The sequence below is a fragment of the Panicum virgatum genome, chromosome 2N, assembly GCF_016808335.1.
Source record: "Panicum virgatum strain AP13 chromosome 2N, P.virgatum_v5, whole genome shotgun sequence".
NCBI lineage: Eukaryota > Viridiplantae > Streptophyta > Magnoliopsida > Poales > Poaceae > Panicum > Panicum virgatum.
The window spans coordinates 66,323,928-66,341,094 of record NC_053146.1 but is presented as its reverse complement, the minus strand read 5'-3'; the positions used below and the strand labels follow the sequence as shown (position 1 = coordinate 66,341,094).

Below are 17,167 nucleotides of genomic sequence, written 5' to 3'. Positions count from 1 at the left end.
CGGCGGCGCATCCATGAAATAAGATCCTCTCGTGCTCATTCCCGTCTCGGCGGTGCTCCTCTCTGGCATCGGCGACGAGTGCGTGGAGGTGGTGCTCCCAATGTGGAGCCCGTGCACGGGAGGTCTCTGCCGACGGCTTCTCGGACCGTGAGGGAGGTGAGTTCGCCGGCTTTTGGTTGCGAGGGAGCGGAGGTTGCTGCGGGTGTTGTGGAAGCTAGGTGGATGGATTGGGCTCGGTTTCCCTGCGGTGGCGGTCGTCGTCGGCAGCGAGCTTTCATCCATGGCCAGGAGGGCTCGGGGTGCGTCCCCAGCCGTTGGTCGTTCAGTGAGTGCTTCATCCCGTCTATGGTGTCGGGTGTCCTTTACGGATCTTTCCAAAGCCATGGTGCGATGGGGCTTCTTCTGGCCTGGGGTGAGCGGCAACTGGAGTCGGTGGCGGTCTCCGGCAGTGGCGGACAGCGGCGGACTCTAGAGGATTCGGTTTGCAGAGGTTCCAACGGTTTTGTTGTAATTTTTTGTTTTTTAGGGGCCTCTGTGCAATTTGGGTGGGACAGCAGTCCACTGTATCCTCTCTAGATGTATCTATATTACGGTTTCCTTAACTTTAATACAGGTATGTTCGATAAAAAAAAGATTTCCCTGCTGCCAACTTTCGTCGAGTCCGACGAGCGAATCCGGCTGCCGTCCAGAAGGCCGGGCTTACCAACCCAGTCAGTACGATGGCTTGCTTGTCTTGCGACGCGATGGCAGTGCGCGCTGGAGCTCGGGGTCAGGAAAGCCACCGATCGGCGACGCAATGGCCACTGTTCACGGGCAATCATGCATGGACGCGCTCGCCGCGTAGTAAAAATGGCGCGCGTCTCTGTCGGATGATACGCGCAAAGTCAATGGAGTTAGTGCGAGGCGATCGCGACCGGGCACGCGCGCCACGGGACGGGGGCGAGCCAGGGGCGTCCGCGTCTCGGCGATCGGTCGGCACGGTCACGGTCGCGCACGCCGTGGGCGGGCGTACGTGCATGGCGCGCACGTAAACCCGATGCGCACCGCGCGGCGCCCGTGCGCCACCGATCGGACCGTGAGGCCGGCCGAAGCCTGCCCCTGCCGCCGCACGTCCCGTAAACGTTCTGCTCAACCTAGCGGTTCGTACCCACACTTTATTTCTGTCGTCCGATGCACTTCGCGAATCTTAGCGCATCGTTGATGGGCCATAATGGTTACTGTAACTGCATGACGTTAGTATGTTAACTCTGATTTATCAAGTAACCCTTTTCACACCTGTTGTTCCGATACTTCCTTGCACGGACATGGGGAGAGTTATTTAATTCGTTCTCGGAGGCGGTGCTGGGTCCCATGTGTTTCAATTCAATAGTTAGGGTTTACGGTTCAGGATTTTGAGTTTACGTTTTACTGTATAGGGTTTAGGGTTTAGTATTTAGAGTTTAGTGTTTAGAGTTTAGTGTTTGGGATTTAAAATTTATGGTTTAGAGTTTAGTGTTCGATGTTTGGTATTTAGGGTCTACGGTTTATGATTTGGGATTTATGGTTTATGATTTAGGGTTACTGTCTAGGATTTAAGGTTTAGTGTTTAGTTTTTAGGGTTTAGGAGTTTACAAATTAGGGTTTAGTGTATGTGTTTGCAATTTAGGATTTAGGGTTTGGGATTTAGGTCTACGGTTTAGTATTTAGGGTTTAGAGTTTAGTGTTTAGGGTTTACGGTTTAGGGTCTAGTGTATGTGTTTGGAATTTAGGATTTAGAGTTTGGGGTTTACGATCTACGGTTTATTATTTAGGGTTTAGAGTTTAGGATTTAGGTTTAGGGTTTACAGTTTAGTGTCTGTGTTTGGAATTTAAGATTTAGGGTTTAGGGGTTTACGGTTTAGGGTTTCGTGTCTGTGTTTGGAATTTAAGATTTAGGGTTTGGGGTTTACGGTCTACGGTCTAGTATTTAGGGTTTAGAGTTTAGTGTTTAGGGTTTAGTGTCAGAGTTTAGAGTATACGGGTTTAGTGTCTAGGATTTATGGTTTATGGGATTTAAGATTTACGGTTTAGAGTTTAGAATTTGAGGTTTAGTGTTTACGGTTTAATGTTTAGGGTTAATGATTCATGACGTAGAGTTCGGAGTTTGGGGTTTATTGCATACACGGACAGCGAAACAGGACCACTTTACTATGTGATGGGCCCACAAGGGTTCCCGACCTATCGGATAGTCTGGTTCCCGTGGTACCCGTACCGCCTTTGACTATGGCACTCGTTCAGCGCCATTACCACCGTGATCAACAGAACGACGGCTATATTTGTTTCGCGAATCTTAAAGGTTCCTCGATTTCCCAACCGTCGATTTCCTATGGGTACGTGCCAATAGGTACAGTAAATCCGCATCGCGCGCGTCCGGGTCGGTGGGTGTCGCGGACGCGGCGCGTTCCGCGCAGGCGCAGACAAAAAACTCGGTGGCGCAGCGTGCGAACGCAGCCGCCGCCCGCCCTGCCGCGCGTGGGGCTGCTGCACCTGGCGGGCTCAGCTCCGTCTCGTCCTGCGCCGCTGCGCCGGCGCGGGTGCCCCGTCGAACGGGGAGCTTCGTGATGGGATGGTTCAACTCGTTCCACGCAGCGCGAGCCGCGAGGGGCGAGGGCAGCGCGCCGTGAGCGTATCCGGGGCCGTAGGCGCCTGGCTGGCCCCGCTGTTACTAGTGGCCCGCGACGGGCGAGGAGTGTCTGTCGTGGCGTGATAGCCTCACAGGCGTCGGGGCGGCTCATCTCCGCACGTGCGTGCGTGCCAGGGTAACACGAGCGCACGACGGCGACAGTAATCCCTGGCACGGCGCATCTTCCCTGTCAAATCCTCGGCGGATCTCTTTCTGTGGCCGGCCGTGTCAACTCATGGATGAGGATGATTAAGGGTGTAAATGGGTAATTTTTAGGTGCACCTCCAACCCTCTTTAATTCAAAATATTATACTAATTTTTCAAAATAAAATCACATTTTAAAAAACTAGTACAATATTTTAAACTAAGGAGAGTTGGAGGTACACCTAAAAATTACCCATTTGCAGCTCTAAGGATGATGGATCCTTCCTTCGCTATAGCTAAGCAGAGCTTAGCCCAGTCATTTAGCAATGGCGATGGAACTAACGGTAGGGTTGTATGATTTTTCATTTTTGAAATCTTAGTTGGATGCTGCGAAAACCTTTGTCTCCTACTTTGAGTGTAGTTATTCCAGTGAAGGCAACGTGAAGTCGACGTGCATTTCTGGTAATCTCTCACTTTTTTTTTTGGCAAATGGATTGAATTCTTGATCAAAACCGTCCGTGCAAGATCCAAACGCACGTAGTCCTAGTTTTGGACCTAAGCGATGAGTGATGACTATCGATACCTGTAGGCTGTAGCTCTAGGTACGTACGGACCCAACTTGGATGGTGAGTTTACCTTGTACTCTCGGTCTATCCTATTGCAAAATACATGTTGCGACCATGGTCGAATGAGATGAAACTTTGACACATATTTTATCTAAAAATATAGCATTTCAACTAAAGGTAACAAAATAATTTAGAATACCTTTTCAGTTGTGATTCTAATAATGTCTATCATACATTATCAACATGTAGTTTTTTATATTTTGACAATCAGAGGAGAAAAATGGATGGAAAAAATGCTTAAACATGTATTTTCAACACATAGAGTACAGTCAATGAGTAAAACACATAATGTCTCTTTTTATTATTTGGGTGACTAAAATCACATTGCAAATATCGACCAAATCATTGTATTTTCAGTCACATGAATTTTTTTAAGTATGTGTGAAATATTACTCCTCAATTTAGTCAGGAGAGATTGTGCGCGCGCTCTCTCTCTCTCTCATTTTTTTCAAATTTAATTCAATTTGATCTATCCATTTGGGACTGACCCAATTATCCACCATCGAAAGGATACCCTGAAAAAATTCAGCCCATGGGCCATTGGATAATTTCAGCCCATTAAAACAGCACCGTGCCACGTCAGGACGCCAACAACACACCACCCGGTCCCACACACATCCCCCGCCCCCAGACTCCAAAGAAAACCCCCGATGCAGCAGTAGGCGCGAAAGGCTTCAATCCCCGCCTCCCGCCATTTCCCTCGCCCGCCAAAACGATCCCTCGCCCGCCCAGATCGCAACTATTTCTCCCTCCCCGCCAAAATGCCAAAATCGCCTCCCGCAGTCCCGCGCCGCGTCCCCGCTCCCCCGCGCCGATCCACACGGACGCGCCGGCGGCAATGGACATGTCGGCGATCGCCGCGCGCCTCGGCCTCTCGGGGTCCCGCCCCGTCATCCGCAAGGCCGGGGAGCTCCGCCGCCTCTGCGACGTCAACTTCGACTCCTCTGTCCTCGGCATCGTAAGCGGCCCGGGCTGCCCGTCCCCCTTCCCGAGCTCCCGTCCTTCATCCGCCGCGCTGATCCGTCTCTGACCCACTGTGTTTTACAGGGGGAGGTTTGCAAGGCCATCATCTGCCTGGAGATCGCCGCGTCCAAGTGAGTCTGGGTTTGCTGGTCAACTGTTCGATGAATTGTCCATATAGGGAACCTTCTAGGTTCTGGTGTAATCCGTGTTATTTCGCTTGCTGATCGCGCAGGTTCCAGGTGATATTTGATCGGGCGGAGGCTGTTCGTATGAGTGGGATGTCCGAGAAGGCATACATCAGATCATTCAACGCACTGCAGAATGGTCTTGGTGTCAAGTATGCTTCTTTTCACTTACGTTTCATCGATTGATGCGTCAAATCGTGACCGTGGTTGATAGAGTGAAATTTGGTCTTGTAGGACAACGTTGGATGTTCGCGAATTGGGCATCCAGTTTGGCTGTGTCAGGCTGATACCTTTCGTTCAGAAGGGATTATCACTGTAAGTTTGTTTTTTTCTCTCCTGGCTGTTTTATCGCACTTACATCCTGTAACTGAGAGCCAATTGTCACTCTCTCAACTCTTGATCTAGCACCAGGATCCCCCCCCCCCCAAATTATTACGAACGTCCCTGTTGATTTGTATCTTAATTTTATCTCGAGATCACTATGAGCTGTAGACAATGCCATTGTGAACTTCAGCTGAACTATCCTCTAGTTTGTGAAGAATGAGATACAAAGTGACGCTTGAATGTTATACTGATAACTAAGTGTTGAATTTATCTGCGTCAGTTACAAGGAGCGCTTCCTTGCTGCGTTGCCACCTTCTCGCCGGGCAAGCACTGACTTTGGTCGGCCAGTATTTACTGCAGCCGCATTCTATCTATGTGCAAAGAGGCACAAGGTGATTGCCACTTTCATTAACAGTGTACTGTGTTCTTCTGCAATGCCATAGACTATTTTCCTTTTGGAGTATTGAATCTTTCCCTTTATTTTCTTGTAGCTCAAAGTTGACAAACTAAAGCTGATAGATCTATGTGGTACATCCAGCACTGAGTTTACAACGGTAATATAGTTTATTCATCTATGCTTTGTATGTGTGTGCATATCTGCACTACGCGCTTGTGTATTTGTGCTCCCTTGGAATTGTGTACTGTACATATACTCTTTTCTGACTTTCAGTTCTGATTGCAGGTTTCAACATCAATGGCAGACCTATGCTTTGATGTTTTTGGGATAGCCAAGGAGAAGAAGGATCCGAAGTCCATCAAGGGGAATAGAGGTACCTACATACTCATTCACAATTCATTTGTTATGTCATTAAGCTACTCCTACACTTATGTGAAACTGCACGCTACAAAGCATGTAGGTTTCCTGGGAGTTATGCACATCTTTTGTATTTCTGAGCTACTCAATAAACTTCAACTCTTTGTCCCTGTTACAGGACTGTTGGATGTTTTGCCAAGCAAAAGGAAACATGAGGATGACAGTGATTCATCTGATGACGAGTCCTCGGAGGATGACCAAGATGAACTAGATGTATGTACCTGATAACCGCTGATTGCTTGTTAATGCATGTCATGAAGATATCAGTAAGGAGTGATGATTGCTGATTTCTCATACTTGTCCCCTGCGCGAAATTCAGTCCCTAGCCTTTTATAATGCGTATATAATCCTGTTTACAGCAGGTAAATAGTTTTAGTCGTCGGTAGACCGTAGACCCCTGGTTTATAATGCGATCAAATAGAGGTTTATCACTTTATCTACGTGCTAGATGCCTGAAGTTGGAAAATGCCAAAAGACATAAACTTAGTAATACATTCAGTCCTTTCTTCAAGGCATAAGGAAACTTTGATGCTTCTTTCTCCTTCTGCCATACCTGTACCTAATAACATGCAGCATTGAACTGAATATAATTCTCCTATATGTGTTGATGTGTTAAAGCATGGTTTAGTTGCATCCACAACCGTTTTCCTGCTGATATTATTTCTGTGATGTTTATAAGGATTATATGGTTGCTAGAAATTTTCTGGTTAGCCTTTTACACCCATCCTTTTGTTGACTCGTCTGATTGCTCTGATGCCAGTTACCGACTCACAAGAGGCAGAAGAAGATGGAGAAGCAAGCATACAATGAGTGGAAGTCGTCAGTTCTTTCCTCCAACAAGCAAACCAAAACAGGTTTGTCTTGCACTGCTCCGCATCCCTGTCTAACTAGTGATTCTTATTTCAATCACCTGTCTCGCGAATTTAATCCTTGTACTTTGCAGACCCTGCCAAACCCAGGAGGCAAGCTCAGCTTAACTTCAAGAAGCCCGCAGACATCTCTGTAGAAGTACCTTCGGCAGCCAACTAGATGAACATGAACTCACAAGAATGGATATTGGGAGGGAGAATTTCTTCTTGATGCAAAAAAAGACAGCTTTGTTCTGCTTCTGTTTTCATGTGTTACCGTTGTTGGATAACTTAGCCATGAAAAATATTACCTGGAAAGATCCTGGTGTAAATGGCTACATGTTCATACACAGTAAATGAGAAGTGTCTCGGTGACTTGACTTGGTCCTTGGTCCTTGGTCCTTGAGATACTCCTTGGTCCTTGCTCGGTTGCTTGGTCTCTTGCTGCCGTTCAGTCCAATTGGCGTCTCCGAGACTCCGACAGCCTGACGCACTGGTGTTAGGTAGACGACTAGATTAATCAGGTTCAACGCTAGCAAAATATGTGATCATTCATTCATACCAACAATATCTCTGAAACGATCAAGGTGCATAGTCATCAAGACTGAAAAGTGCACAAGGAAAAGTGCTCGTGACGGTCTTTTGCTTTTGTATAATCGTCGTGATCTACTGCCTGGCACCTGCTGTTGCTGGGTTTTGGACTGCGATGATGAATATGCGGGTGACCGTAAGCTTCCAAACTTACGGTCACCCCGGCCCGTCCGCCTCCACCCCCACCCGAGTCCGTCCGCCCCCCCTCCCCGATGCCTCCCCTTCCCCCTTCACTCCCCCTCGCCCACGCCCCCTCCCGAGTGAATCCCGGCGACCCTCCCCTTCCCCCCGCCCCTCCGAGTGGATCCCGGCGACCCTCCCCTTCTCCCTTCACTCCTCCTTCCCCCTGCCCCCTCCCACGCAGCGCCGCCGCCGGATTCGAGCTCCCTGCCGCCCGCGTCTCCGGATCCGTGCTCCACCGACGCGCGTGCCGCCGGATCCGTCTCCGCGCGCCGCACGCCGCGGGCTCCTCCGGCTCCGCCGCTGCCGGATCCGCCTCCCTGGATGCGGCGGGGAGGCGCGGCGCGGCGGCTCCGGCGGCGGGGAGGTGGCGGGGCGGGCCAGCGGCGGCGGGGAGCGCGGAGCTCCATAGGTTTTGAGTTTTTTTTGTCGCAAAAATTTTTTGCAAATTTTTTCCACTGCAAATTTTTTTTCTTTGAAGGTTCCCTGTTTCCTATTTTTTTTCAAAAAAATTTCTGCTCTCTCAAATTTTTTTCTATGATTTTCCATCTTAAATTTTTTTCTCTAAACTTTTTCTCCTCAAAATTTTCTGTCTTTTTTTTCTCAAAATTTTTTTCTTGAAAATTTTTTTGAAATAAAAAAACGACAAAAAAACTTACTAAAATAAGAAAAAAAAACTATCGGAAAATCGGCCGCACGGAACCCCTCCGTGCGGTTGACCGTAAATTAGCGGTGCCCGTTTTGGACTCTGGAGACAGATGTGCATCGCGTCAGGGAAGGGTGGATGGCTCAAGCTTGGGTGTGGCCGTGTGGGCTCGTGGCTGCACGGTGTGGCACGCGGGCGGGGGCCGTAGGGCACGGGCCATCATCCTGTGGGTGCCGGGGCAAACTACCGTCCCGGGCCAGCGGCGCCGCCTGGGCGCGTGTGCCCACCACGCGCGTCCCCGGCTTCCCTGCGCGATCCGATCTGTTCCTGCAGGCTCACCAACCCGTTTCGAGAACGGCGTGACTAGTTTGTTTGGACTACTGGACTACTGGAATTCTCCAGAACGTGCATGGCTGAAATTAACTTGTAAGCAACCAACCAGCCTTACTCCACTTGGGCCGTGTTTGGTTGTGATGTTGAAAAAATTTGATGAATCTTTTTGCACTTTTGACCACTAATTAGTAGTATTAAATAAAGTCTAATTACAAAACCATCTCCAGAACCCTGTGCACTGTAGCAAAGGGCTTTTGACCGTGCGATTAGAGAAAGATTTGACCTTAGTACTGTAGTACTACTGTATCTAATTATGGATTAATTAGGCTCATTAGATTCGGCGCGCAAAATTACATCTATCTGTGAAAAGATTTTGCAAACAGACTTCGTTTCGTACATCATGCATAGAAGATTCTCTTTGCATCTACAGTAACCAAACACGTATTTGGGCGTTGTTTAATAATGTTTAATTGTTTATATTTTTCTAATCATTTCCAACCTCAAACAAAAGCTTTTTCAATTGGCATACACGTGTACTAGTATTAGGCTTAAACCAGCCACTTGCACAATAATCAAACCATTTTTTCTGTCCAGGAAAGAAGGGTGGCGTGGCACTGACTGGCACATGCGCTTGTGGTGGCGATGCGCTGACGTCACGTCACCGGCGGGGCTCCACGCAGGAGCACCGAGCAGGCGCCAGGGCGGAGCACACCGGGGTGGGTGCCTCCCACTGTCCCACACGCCCCCCGCGTGTCGTCGTCCAGCCCACCGGATCCGCCAGCTACCCGTTCCACCATCACGTGGGCCATACCGGTATCTGACCCACAGGTCAGGGAACTGGACATCGCATTCTCCCGGCACGGTTCTCCTCGGCCCCGTCCGTCCGTCGAGGGGATCGACGACTCGCCGTGGGACCCGCCCTCGTCCCCCCTTCTTCTTCTCGTTCCCTGCCCCCTTTCTCTTCTGGCTTCTCGCGTCGCGGAATCGAAGAAGCAAACGGCGGAGCAGAGCAGAGCCCTCGAATCCAGCCGCGTCGCATCGTATCGTTTGGGCCTGTCCCGTCCTGGGCTCGATTCGAGGTAGTTTTTGGGAGGGTAAGGAATTATCACCAACGTCCATGGCTTTTCTCTCTCTCTCTCTCGGTGTCGATTGACGGACGCGATGTTGCTGTCCGGTTAGGGTGTGGGGAACTGATGCGGAGCTCTTGTGCAGGAAGGTCATCGGATCAAGCCTCTTGATCACCATGGTGCCTAGAGATAGGGCGCATGGCGCCGCCGGCCCCCCTACGGAAAACCTCGTTCAAGGGTGAGCCCTCGGTGACTAACCAGAAAACTAAACAGGCACATTTCGTGGCTTTTCTTTCGAGTTTGATCGCGGTAGGTCGTTAGGTGTCGTGCGGAAGTGTTCTAGCTATACTGCAGCAATCCTTACTCCTATTCCTAGGCTTTGTCGTGTGGTAGTGTTTCACTTGTGACCGAATCTAGAACTAATCATGTGTAAGAAATTAGTTTAAACCTCGCTTTGATACAACGATACACATTTTTCTCCTGCCTACATAAAAAGTGGCTTCATGAGAAATCTGAGGCAAACACTGATACACAAATATATTGAGACACTTTGCTGTTTATTTGTTCCTGACCTGGAAACTGGTGGAAACAAATTGAATTTGCAAAATAGTGCATGTTTGCTACTGAATAGTCAGTAATTCCTCCAGGAAATTTGATTATCTCTTTTTTTTATTGGAGCATGACTCGTGATTTAGCAAACTTCTCCTACTACATCTTGAACTGTTCTCTAAAAGAAATTAATCAGACTGCTACAAAACATGTGGCATGATTAGCTGTTGTTGAACGTTTGACAGGCCTATCTTGAACAACAAGTGTGAAAAGAAGGCTCCAAAGAAAGTGCATAAATCTGAGAGGGAGAAACGAAAGCGAGATAAACAGAATGATCTGTTTGGTGAGCTTGGAAACATGCTAGGTACGTATCTGTTACAAATTGAATCTGCAATCGTCATTCTTGGCTGCACGTCATTGGAGTGTTTGTTTCTTAACTTGAAGAAGTCACGGTGTATCTTTTGTGGAGTGTCATTGTGTTCGTCATATCACTTACTCCAGATCAATGTAGTTTACAAGTCAGCTTGAGACAGACCTGTTTGTGGCAGCTGTTTGTTGGTTATCTAAAGTGAAATTGTGCCCCTATAGGTAGAGGGTTTTTGATTTGCAAATCCTAAGTGTTAGAGTTGAGTGTCATTAAAAATGTGAAGGACCTAATGAAAAATTGTGTTTACATGGTCATTGGTCAATCTGGACTGATAACCAAACCTACCCTTAACATTGCTAGACAGAGGCGTTGCACCCAGTGATCCATGTATCTATGATTATTGATTGTTTGTCTCAACTCTACACCTATTTTTTCTTTTCAAAGTTACATTTATATTCTTCCTTTGATTATTGATTGTTTGTCATCTCTTCTCAGAACCTGATAGGCAGAACAACGGGAAGGCATGCATATTGAGTGACACTACACGTATGCTTAAAGATCTACTTTCACAAGTAGAATCTCTTCGACAGGAGAATGGCGCACTGAAGAATGAATCTCGTTATGTAAGTATGGTCTTCTCATTTCAGAAATGCCACCAGGCATAGCATGTGACTTGGGGGATATTAGTTAAATTAGTCATGAAACTTCATTTAATCTGATGATCTCTATAGTATGTAGTATTTCATGAACAAGAAAATCTGCATTATATTTTTCTGTGTCCAGAATTTTCTAGCGTAGGGGCCCAGTTTCATTAATGTAGATTTGGTTAATGTGAAACTGAATGAATGCTGGGTAACACCATTTTAGAATATATTAGCAAATAATTCATGCCATCATCACCATTTGAAAAAACTTGCTATGTCTTCGCCACTGATTCAATAGGTGCTTTGTTCATGGTACAAAACAGGTTGCATTGGAGAGAAATGAACTACTGGATGAAAACAACATGATCCGCAATGAAGTCTCAGAACTGCAAAATGAGCTGAGGATGCGGATGGAAGGCAACCCTATCTGGAGTCATGATGCGACTAGATCAAATCTTACAGCGCCTCATCCCGCCACCACAGTATTTGCACTGCAGCATTCGCCACATCCACCAGTCATTGCAACGATGGCACCCCCTCTGCAACAACTAGCAGTCCTTGAGCAATCTTATACTGCCCCACGGCGCGAGCTACAGCTCTTCCCTGAAGCTGCATCCACTGAAGATACCGAACCACCACAGGACCAGGGGATCTCCAATCATGTGGCGCGGCCGCAGGCAAGGTACCCAACAAGAATGGCCACTTTGCCTGCACATGTATATCCAATCCTTCCAAGAATGGAAGATGAGCAATGTAGCAGTGGCACTACTGGTAGTGGAGATGAAAGTGGCATAGGCAACCATTAACAGTTCGAATACAGAATGAAACATGTGGTTACAACCTGAAAAGTTTCTTAGTTGTATCTTGCTAGTGTAGGTAGTGTCTAAAGAAACCTGTGCGTCCGTGTGCCTGCGTCCGTGTGCCTGCGCGTGTAAATATCGTTCCATTCTGTATCAGCTGAACTTAATCTTCAACTAGTTACTTTGATGGGAGAGAAACCGATCTTTTTAGTTTGTTGTGTCATACCTAACAGGCAGAAGTCCAAAGAGTAAACGCTCAATAATAGAAAACATGTTAATCACTTCTCTATGTATCTGTAATCCTGTACAAGTATGGATAGCTCTGATCATAAACTAGCATGCCTGATGTAACCACTGAATTGCCTACACAAGTACACTTTCCTCGCTGGGAATGCCACTTTGAGTTCAGTTGGCGGTTGCTGTAGTTCATCAAGTCTGGATACACTAGCAAGACACAACAATGGAGCTGCAGCCTGCTTCCTTCTCCACAGAGATTTTCTGCGCTTCTAAATCCCTCAACCGAGCTATCTCGTCCCACCTGCCTTCTGATGCGTACGTGTTCGACAGCTGAATGGCATCTGACGGATGGTAGTGACCCATGGCGTCCAGCTGTGCCTGCACCATCCTGCCCAGTTTCACGTTGCCATGGACTCTACTGGCTGCAAGCAACGCTCTCCACCCCGTAGCATCACCCCAGGATGCCAAGCTTCGTATGAGCTCATAAGCTTCGTCTAGACGCCCTGCCCTTCCCAGGAGATCAATGACACAGCTGTAGTGCTCAGGGCTGGGAGGCAAACCGTGATGGAGCACCATACGTTCCAGGAACTCCTTCCCTTCCTGCACCAACCCACCATGGCTACAAGTGCTCAGCAGCGCGAGGAAGGTGACCTCGTTAGGAGCCACACCGTCTTCCTCCATCCTGTAGAACAGGGAGATGGCTGCATCTGGCTGTCCATTGACTCCGAATCCCATGATCATTGCTGTCCATGCCTTCACGTCCCTATTATGCATTGCACTGAAGACTGAAACAGCCTCCTCAGGGCACCCACACTTGAAGTACATATCCATAAGCGCCGTCCCAAGCACGGAGTCAGGCTCAAGCCCTGCCTCTTGAGCAAGCTCATGGACGCGGCGACCGGCTGGCAATGCACCTGATGCTCCACACGCAGAGAGCACGCCCACAAGTGTCCCTGAAGTTGGTCTCATTCCGGATTGTCTCATCCTGTCAATCAAGCCCATTGCCTCCTGAATTCGCCCTGCCTTTGCATAGCCATCCACCATACAATTACACAGCACCAAGTCTCTCCTGGCCGTCTCATGAAACACCTTGCTTGCACATTCAACAACACCCTCCCTCACATACATCCCCACCATTGCTGCCGCAACCTTCACATCACTGCAGAGGCCCGCCTTGACGCAGAAGCCATGAACTGACTCCCCTTGCCAGCTGCACCCAATCAGGGTGACCACCGCAGTCGCGTTGACATCCATGTCAGCCCACCTCATCGCGGTAAACATATCCACCGCTGTTCCCACATCCTCTGCCCTGACATAGCCCCCGATCACCGTGTTCCAAGAGATGACGTCCCTTACTGGCATTTCGTCGAACACTCTCCGCGCGTCCTCCATGCTACCACAGCTGCAGTAGAAGTGGCACAGCACATTCCGCAGGCTCAAAACGTCCAGGAACCCGTACCGGAGCACGACCCCGTGCAGCTGTTTCCCAATGGAGGCCGCCTCGGCGCTTTCGGGCATTTTCGCGCAGAGCGTAAGGAGCGGCTGGAACGCGAACTCGTCGAGGGCCGGGAGGCGCGCCCGCGCGGAGGCGAGGACGGAGAAGGACGCGGCGAGGGAGGCCGCGGAGGGGCACGCGGAGAGCGCGCGGAGCAGGGCGGTGTGGTGGAAGAGCGTGGGCCGCGCGACGGCGGCGAAGAGGGAGATCGCGTAGGGGAGCGGCGCGAGCGGGGAGGCGAGGAGCCTGGCGGTGGGGAAGGCGTGGTGCGGGAAGTGGGAGGACTTGATCATCAAGGCGTGGAGCTGGAGCAGGTGCCCCGGCCGCGTCGCCGACTTGAGCAGCGCCGTCAGCGGCTTCCGCGGCGGCATCGCTCGTTTGGGCGGGAGCGGGAAGAAAAGGCTCACAGCGCGGCCAACGCACGAGCCACGCTCGAGTTCGCAGCGGAGGCGTGTCGAGCTGTTCTCGCTGTTGTAAATAATTAAGGGATGATCTCATCCGTCCCTCTTGATTGAATCGGTGTGTCCCTTGACGGGGCAGTTACCGCGTGCGTGAGAGTGATGCCCGTTCATGGCATCCCTCTATCTTGTATAAATAGCAAACACTCAGATCAAGGAAAGGACTTTTGGTTGCTCTAAGATTTGCACTTTGTCTCTCGCGATTACTCTTTACACGTTATCAGCACTTTGTTCTTCCACTGAGAAGAAGAGAACGAGAAACAGGGGAAAATCGAAGGGAATCGAACTCGACTTCGACATCCAGAGGCAAATCGATCCCCGTCGACGAACCGTCAACTATGCAATTGATGGCCCTGTTCTTCGTCTTCCACCGCCCGCCCCGGTTCCAGTGCGCCATACTGCGACGGTGGCAGCCATCCGCCGCCCTGGTCTTCGTCCCCGAAGCCAACGGGATCGCCGGTGTGCGACCGAACGGGTTCGAGCCCTTCTTCTCAGGGGACGGCGGCTTGAACGGCGGCTTGGGTGAACGGGGAGAGGGAGGTGCTGCTCCGGCCACCGGACCACCAGATCCGGCCGGACCACCAGCGGATCTGGTGGCGGAGGTGGTAGAGCGGTGGCGGCAGTGCTTGAAGCGGCGGCGGCGTTGCTCTGAGCAGGAATAGCGGCGGCGGCTTGCGCCAGGCGGTTGGCCTCCTTAGGCTTGGCTCCAACGGAGCCCCGCAAACCGCCCCCCACCGTATGTAGGGGAGCTTTGGGAAATTTCCTCCAACAGTTGTCTCCTAAGCTGTGAGTTTCAACTCCCTTTATATTCTAATCAAATCATTTCTTCATGATATTAATCTCGTTTGAGTCCCGTAACATGATGATAATGCATATTATGATAGTACAAATACTGTATGATTTTTTTAAATTCAAAAACAATAAATAAATAGTTAGTTAATGAGTGATAGTATATAGATGGAATAGATATGGGGAATAGTTGGAGAGAAAGAGTTATAGGGGGAGGAATTTTTTGGATGGAGGTAGTAAAATATAGTAAATAGTATGTTTGGGGGGAGTTGGATGGGGGGAATGGTTGGAGATAGCCTTATGACGGCATGGACTGGGCTAGAGGCACTGCGGACACTGCTGGCGGCCATCGGGCCAGCGCGACTGCCAGGCCGATGCGCGGCTGGCGGATCAGGTGTTTTTTTATATTTTTTCAAAATTGTTTTCTATAGAAATATATTTTCTGTTTCACAATTTACAGGTTTATACCCTGCCTCCCCCCTACCGGGCGGTAGGGGTCTATATGTAATTAAAATTTGTGTTTTATCGCATGGAGGCCCCTACCGCCCGGCATGGGGGCGGCAGGCTCCCCCCAATATAAAAGTCGAGGCCCTCCATACATGCATTTGCAGCAAACAACATCCATAAAGGGAAAAAGGAGAGACGTGAGGTGAGGGAGGGAGTTGCAACAGCGAAGCCCTGCCGGATTTTGGATCCGAAACAACATCCATAGAAGTTATGTATCTGGGTTAGATGCTGCGTCGTATGTTTCTCACTATTTCACAAAGGAAGCCGCTGCACAGACTTGGTGTCATGAGATATACGGCATCGGTATTCTAGGACCATTCACTCAAAAAAATTCTCATCCAATGCTCATCCCAGATCCCCCTATGAAGAGGGGCATAGGCCGACGGTTCGGATCCTGCGGTTCGGATCCAAAATCCGGCAGGGCTTCGCTGTTGCAACTCCCTCCCTCACTCCACGTCTCTCCTTTTTTCCTCTATGGATGTCATTTGCAGCAAATGCAGGTGGGGGACCTCAGCTTTTATATTGGGGGGAGCCTGCCGCCCCCTGCCGGCCCCTTGCCGCCCAGGAGGCCGGCCGCCCCGCAGACAGGCCTCCTGTCGCCCTCTGTCGGGCAGTAGGGGTATAAACCTGTAAATTGTGAAACCGAAAATATATTTCTGTAAAAAATGATTTTGAAAAATATAAAAATAAAAAAGCGGCGGATCGGCGCATGGAAAGCCGGCCGTCGCCCCCTCGGGCCTGCCCGAGCGGCTTGCAGGCCAAGGATCCTGGCGGGCCTACTCAGCTATCGGGCTGGAGTGGCGCTGCCTGCAGGCCGGCACCGCTCCGGCCCTGCGCGGCTGCCGGGCCTGCGCAGCTGGCGGCCTGGCGCGGCAAGAAGGCCGGTGCAGCAAGCAGGCTGGCGTGGCTCTGTACAACTTGAGGCCTAACGATCCTTGTTAATTTCGTATTATTTTCAATTACGCAGTACAGTACTTTTCACCCTAATTATTGTTGTTAAGTACTATTCATGCATCAGTTATTTTTCTGATGGTCATATGTGATTGTAAATATGTGTTTGTACTCAAGTTTGGTTCATTGCCATGTTATTTTAATATTACATTATAAATTATTGTTACGGTCCATTTTGATATGCTTCATACAATGCAATATGTTTAAATTCTCAAATTTTGGAATAATTGTTCCATTTTCTTGAATGTTGGTCATACACGAGGAGGAATCTACGCTATGTTTCTACATAGTGACTATTCCCAAGTGAGATTCCAACATAGAATTTGGACATAGGGTCTACACCATTTTTGGTGATTACCATGAATTCAATTTGAAAATTGAAAATTGAATTCGCGATGGCTTACATCAAATTAGAGATTACCTTGATTCTTTTTCAAATTGGTCATACACAAGGTAGTATATCTATACTACTGTGGGATCTACATTATGTTCTACATAGTGACTATCATCAACGTGCGTATTTGAATTTTGAGTTATAAGGTCTACTCTATGCTGATGACTGCCATCATAATTATTCCAAATTGAGTTGAGAATTAATTGCTGGAATTCGAATTTGTTGAATTCGCATTGGAAATTATTGCTGGAATTCAAGTTCATTGAATTCACATAATTGTATTGTTTATGCCAAATTATTTATATTTGGCATTGGATTTTGTAGGAAAAAATGGCAGCCAAAGAGTTCGAGGTTCTCGCACTTGATGGGTCCAACTTTCCTCAATGGGCGACAGACATCAAGGTCAGTCTATCGACCCATGGACTGTACCAGTGTTTGACTCCACCTGGTGCAAATGATCCACCTATACCAGAGTCAGTGAAGTATGGGGCCTTATATATTTTAAGGAACCATATTCACCCAGACTTGAAGTCTGAGTACATGTTGGAGATGGACCCACTGAGGTTGTGGGACTCCCTGAAGCAAAGGTATGAACAACAAAAGACGATTGTCTT

At 48.9% G+C, this 17,167-nt stretch overlaps 3 protein-coding genes across 4 annotated transcripts; 2 read left to right on the top strand and 1 right to left on the bottom strand.

The window, feature by feature from the left end:
- Positions 1–4,144: 4,144 nt before the first annotated feature.
- Positions 4,145–6,932, top strand: LOC120661913 (origin of replication complex subunit 6). Its single transcript, XM_039940922.1, has 10 exons — positions 4,145–4,369; positions 4,459–4,505; positions 4,607–4,711; positions 4,794–4,874; positions 5,164–5,275; positions 5,375–5,437; positions 5,566–5,653; positions 5,816–5,910; positions 6,458–6,551; positions 6,641–6,932. Exons 1-10 carry the CDS (start codon positions 4,250–4,252, stop codon positions 6,724–6,726), a joined length of 891 nt encoding a protein of 296 aa, XP_039796856.1. The 5' UTR covers positions 4,145–4,249; the 3' UTR covers positions 6,727–6,932.
- A 2,221-nt stretch (positions 6,933–9,153) lies between these two features.
- On the top strand, positions 9,154–11,920 carry LOC120661914 (transcription factor BHLH062-like). 2 transcript variants are annotated; one of them, XM_039940925.1, is made up of 5 exons: positions 9,154–9,374; positions 9,508–9,600; positions 10,157–10,275; positions 10,774–10,901; positions 11,246–11,920. In XM_039940925.1, the coding sequence occupies exons 2-5, from the start codon at positions 9,539–9,541 to the stop codon at positions 11,726–11,728; spliced, it is 792 nt and encodes a 263-aa protein (XP_039796859.1). In that variant the 5' UTR covers positions 9,154–9,374; positions 9,508–9,538; the 3' UTR covers positions 11,729–11,920. The 2 variants fall into 2 exon arrangements, with proteins under 2 accessions (XP_039796859.1, XP_039796857.1); XM_039940923.1 differs by having other exon boundaries at positions 9,154–9,389.
- Positions 11,921–11,971: 51 nt separating this feature from the next.
- On the bottom strand, positions 11,972–14,678 carry LOC120661912 (pentatricopeptide repeat-containing protein At1g26900, mitochondrial-like). Its single transcript, XM_039940921.1, has one exon. It carries the CDS (start codon positions 13,823–13,825, stop codon positions 12,167–12,169), a length of 1,659 nt encoding a protein of 552 aa, XP_039796855.1. The 5' UTR covers positions 13,826–14,678; the 3' UTR covers positions 11,972–12,166.
- Positions 14,679–17,167: the final 2,489 nt, after the last annotated feature.